At 46.4% G+C, this 3,540-nt stretch overlaps 2 protein-coding genes and 1 non-coding gene across 3 annotated transcripts in view; 1 reads left to right on the plus strand and 2 right to left on the minus strand.

Moving 5' to 3' along the window:
* Positions 1 to 28, minus strand: part of CEF1 (Cef1p) — a 2,426-nt gene extending 2,398 nt beyond the window's left edge. Inside the window, exon 1 of the mRNA XM_018854883.1 lies at positions 14 to 28. The gene's annotated coding sequence lies outside the window, so the exon portion shown is untranslated. The remainder of the gene's footprint in view (positions 1 to 13) is intronic.
* A 53-nt stretch (positions 29 to 81) lies between these two features.
* METBIDRAFT_197051 (uncharacterized protein) lies at positions 82 to 740 on the plus strand. Its single transcript, XM_018854881.1, has one exon. The coding sequence runs from the start codon at positions 260 to 262 to the stop codon at positions 629 to 631; it is 372 nt and encodes a 123-aa protein (XP_018710889.1). The 5' UTR covers positions 82 to 259; the 3' UTR covers positions 632 to 740.
* A 1,470-nt stretch (positions 741 to 2,210) lies between these two features.
* On the minus strand, positions 2,211 to 2,284 carry METBIDRAFT_t174. Its single transcript has one exon. It is a non-coding gene; the product is annotated as a tRNA-Asn (tRNA).
* Between the last annotated feature and the right edge of the window lie 1,256 nt (positions 2,285 to 3,540).

Genomic DNA, 3,540 nt, shown 5'->3' on the forward strand with positions numbered 1-3,540 from the left:
CTTTGAGCTGTTGTTCAACCTTTGTGCTTTGAGCTGTTATTCACGCTTTGTGCTTTGAGCTGATATTCAAGCTTTATGCTTTGAGCGGTTATTCACGCTTTGTGCTTTGAGCGGTTATTCAACCTTTGTGCTTTCAGCGGTTATTCAACCTTTGTGCTTTGAGCTGTTGTTCAACCTTTGTGCTTTGAGCGGTTATTCACGCTGTGTGCTGCGTCTTAAGCTTTGTACTTTGGCTGTTATTCAAGCTCTGACCTGTGTGATGCGTATCTCGGGACTTTGTGTGCCTTGTGGGCGGATGTCGTGCCCGATGATCAGGGTGCTTTTTCTTGCTGGGCCGGATCCTGGGGTTGGAGGGCCGATGCCAGCGCCTTATACTGAATTGCGAGTGCGCGCGGACGGCCCCGTCTGCGATGGCCCTGGTATTTTAGGGCCGCGCGAGAACATGCGCGCGGCCTCAACAGGCTCAGGCGTGGGCATGAGAAAAGCAAGGGCGATTGGTGGGCTTTTTACTTGCATGCTGTTTGCAATGTTATTTTGGTGTTTTTGGTGCTTGGTGTTCTTGGTGTTTGGTTTATTTGGTGTTTGTCTGTTCCAAAGAGTAGCACTCATAGGGACTCATAGGGACTCATAGGGACTCATAGGGACTCAGACTCATAGGGACTCAATTGTGCTCGCGCCAATGCACCCATCATAGATCGGCGCGGCCGCGGGTCTAATTAAAGCTCCGGTAAGACGAAGAATACTAACATTTGAATATGGTTGTTGTTGTTTTTTCTCGACCCATCGGGTTCAAGGAGCCACAGATAAATCTGTTTTTTGTCGTCGTTTGAAAAAAAAAAATGGGCTGGTCAACCTTCTGCCGACTTATTGAGTCCTGCCCTGGAAATCCATGTCGTCAAGCGCACGCTTACCCCAGCATACCGTCCAGGCCGATACGGGCCTTTTGACATGCGGTGCTTTATGGGGCTACCGGAATGTCTCATTTTAAAGACTCTGCTCCTTTTTTCAGATAACTTGTCAAAAAGATATTCCGCCCCGACTTCCCTCGGCCGGCTCCATCTAAGGTATTGGCACGATAGGAGACGTAATGGCAATGGCAAACATGTCGGTATAAACATCATCTGGTTATACAAAGCTTTTGCTACTACCAGTCAAGTCTTCGTGAAGTGTAGCGTACATCACGGCGAAGAGCCAAGCACAATGCAGCAATGAAATGTGCATCTTCTTTTTTCTTTTTGCGTTGCTGATTGTGGCCTTCAATGAGAAAGGCTGAGCTCGACAATTGACAGAGACTTGGCAGAGACTTTGCTGACTCGGTTCTCGATATTTCGCGATCTTGGCATTTGCACTGGGTAGAAATCCCATCGAGAACAGAAAGCTGTAACTCCCTGGTCCCCATTGTTACACGATTGCAAATAATCGCAACGTATTTATCGAGAAATGATCCAAACTTTTCCAATTCCTAGCAGACTCCATCAAAAGAATAAAGCTTGATAGAATCAAATCAGCATTCAGAGGACTCCAGGGGTCCCCGGAGTTTCTTGGCGCCATTTTCAACGTAAGCCTTTATTGATGGTGGTAGTGCGCTCTCCGCTAAATCTTCAGTGGTCTTAAGTTTCGTGGAGTTTGTGAATATTCTGCATGTCTCGAGGAAACCTAGTTCGCTTTTCACTTACTGGCTTTTTCGTCGCCCCAAAAAAATCTGCTTCATGTTAACAGGCACATTCATGCCCCATTCTGTCTGACGGGCCACGTATAAATCATTTCGCGGCTGCGCCAAGCGAGTCTAATTAATGGCGCCGAAGGCAGTGTGCAAGGTTTTCTGAAGGCCACGGATATATGAGTGGCATGGCTCTGCAGATTTTCTAGTCTTGCGCCCAGAATACTATCTGGCCTTGAAAAGACCATAAATCTGGCATCTATATCAAGTATGTGTCTAGGGAACAGCACCATATTGGTAGCCGGAAACGAATCCTCCAAACCTTTCAGATCCTAGACGATAAGGCCAAACAATAAAGCGCGGCTCGCAATTTCTCATGAAAGGCTCCTGTATCATTTGGCGCCATGCCTGGTACGTGGTGTCTGTGGTATCATGAACCCCCTTCCCGATATAGTCGCACAGAAGTTTACTTTTAGAGTCTAGGTCTACTTAGCCACTCTTACCGAAAGAATGAAAAAGCACGGAGACAGCAAGCCAAAAAAAAATAAAGCGACCTCGGTGAGGGTCGAACTCACGATCTTAAGATTAACAGTCTTACGCCTTAGCCAACTTGGCCACGAAGTCATCTTCGAATTAAAAAGATTAAGTGTGTTCCTATCATTATATCGAATTATCTTGGATCGTCAGATCGTATCTCTAGAAATGCTCGAGGTCTTCTTTAGAAGCCTGGCTTACCTTCAGGTACTTCGGTATTCGTCCGTGTCTTGGACTGAAACCGGAAAGGGGGTAAAGGTGTCGTCAGGGTCGGTCTTAAGACGTAGAACGGATATGTAAGAGTAACGTGTATTTGTTTTGGACGGATCGTCCAAGTTGGTGAACATTGTCCCTCCGTATTCTCGGGGACTGGATTCTAAATACTTCAACCTCTCTTAGTGCGAATCTTGCATAGACTGTGAGACAGTCTCCAGGATATCCGCGAGGGTTTCATGCAGGTCGGTCATAGTATGAACTAGGACAACCTGGGAATAACTATGACACGAGTACTAAGATACTTTCTGTATCTTATTCTTAACTGGATCTTTCAGAGGTTATTAACTCTTACTTGTGGGAGATGCCACGAGATAATAGAGCTGTCTAGGCGAGATAGATCGCCTGACACGGGATAGGCCGTTGGCTCAGAGGATAAGACTGATAAGCTTATCCTAGTAATATTGATACCGGAAGCGTACGGTAGTAACGGAGAGTAACCTTTATTAAGGTGATCTACTCTTATGTAATAAGGCTTACCCTTCTAACTAACAATGTGTTCAATCACCTTCATATTCACTTCTCTCCGTCCGGTGTATATGCCGGACGTCACGTGCACATTCTACCAACGTGCCACGTGACTAACAGACTAATCCCAGAGGATGGTGACATCCTCGGGAAAGTACTGTTACATCGAGGAAAAGCGTATTGTAGTACTTTACATTTTTAGCGTTATATGACATTTGACTTGTAATTCTCTCTCGAATGTACGAACTTGCGGCTTTCTGAGCTCAAAGAGGCGACAGAAACATCTTTGGTTTGTCTGCTCAAAAATTATACCCAGTGGGCCAAAGATGGATGCTGGCCCCAGCCGACAACTCATTGGAGAACTTAACGAAATTAAATTGGTTCGTCACCACGATTTTCAAGGTTTACACCAGAAGGCGTGGCGCGTCGCAGGAATTTGGCTCCTTAAGGCCGCTACAACCATCTGAGTTGAAGCGACTACTACAGGAGACCTATCCTAGGAGTCGATGACGTAATATCCAATACGTAAACAGATACGGGCCATGAGGGCCGTCCAGGCCGTGACTAACGGAGGAGACGGGCCGAGCTAAGTCACTTGGTACGTA

This window comes from Metschnikowia bicuspidata (genome assembly GCF_001664035.1).
Source record: "Metschnikowia bicuspidata var. bicuspidata NRRL YB-4993 chromosome Unknown METBIscaffold_4, whole genome shotgun sequence".
Taxonomy (NCBI): Eukaryota; Fungi; Ascomycota; class Pichiomycetes; order Serinales; family Metschnikowiaceae; genus Metschnikowia; species Metschnikowia bicuspidata.

What these genes read in the sequence shown, in the direction of transcription:
- METBIDRAFT_197051 (XM_018854881.1), top strand. Translation starts at nt 260, where the DNA reads ATGCGTATCTCGGGACTTTGTGTGCCTTGTGGGCGGATGTCGTGCCCG.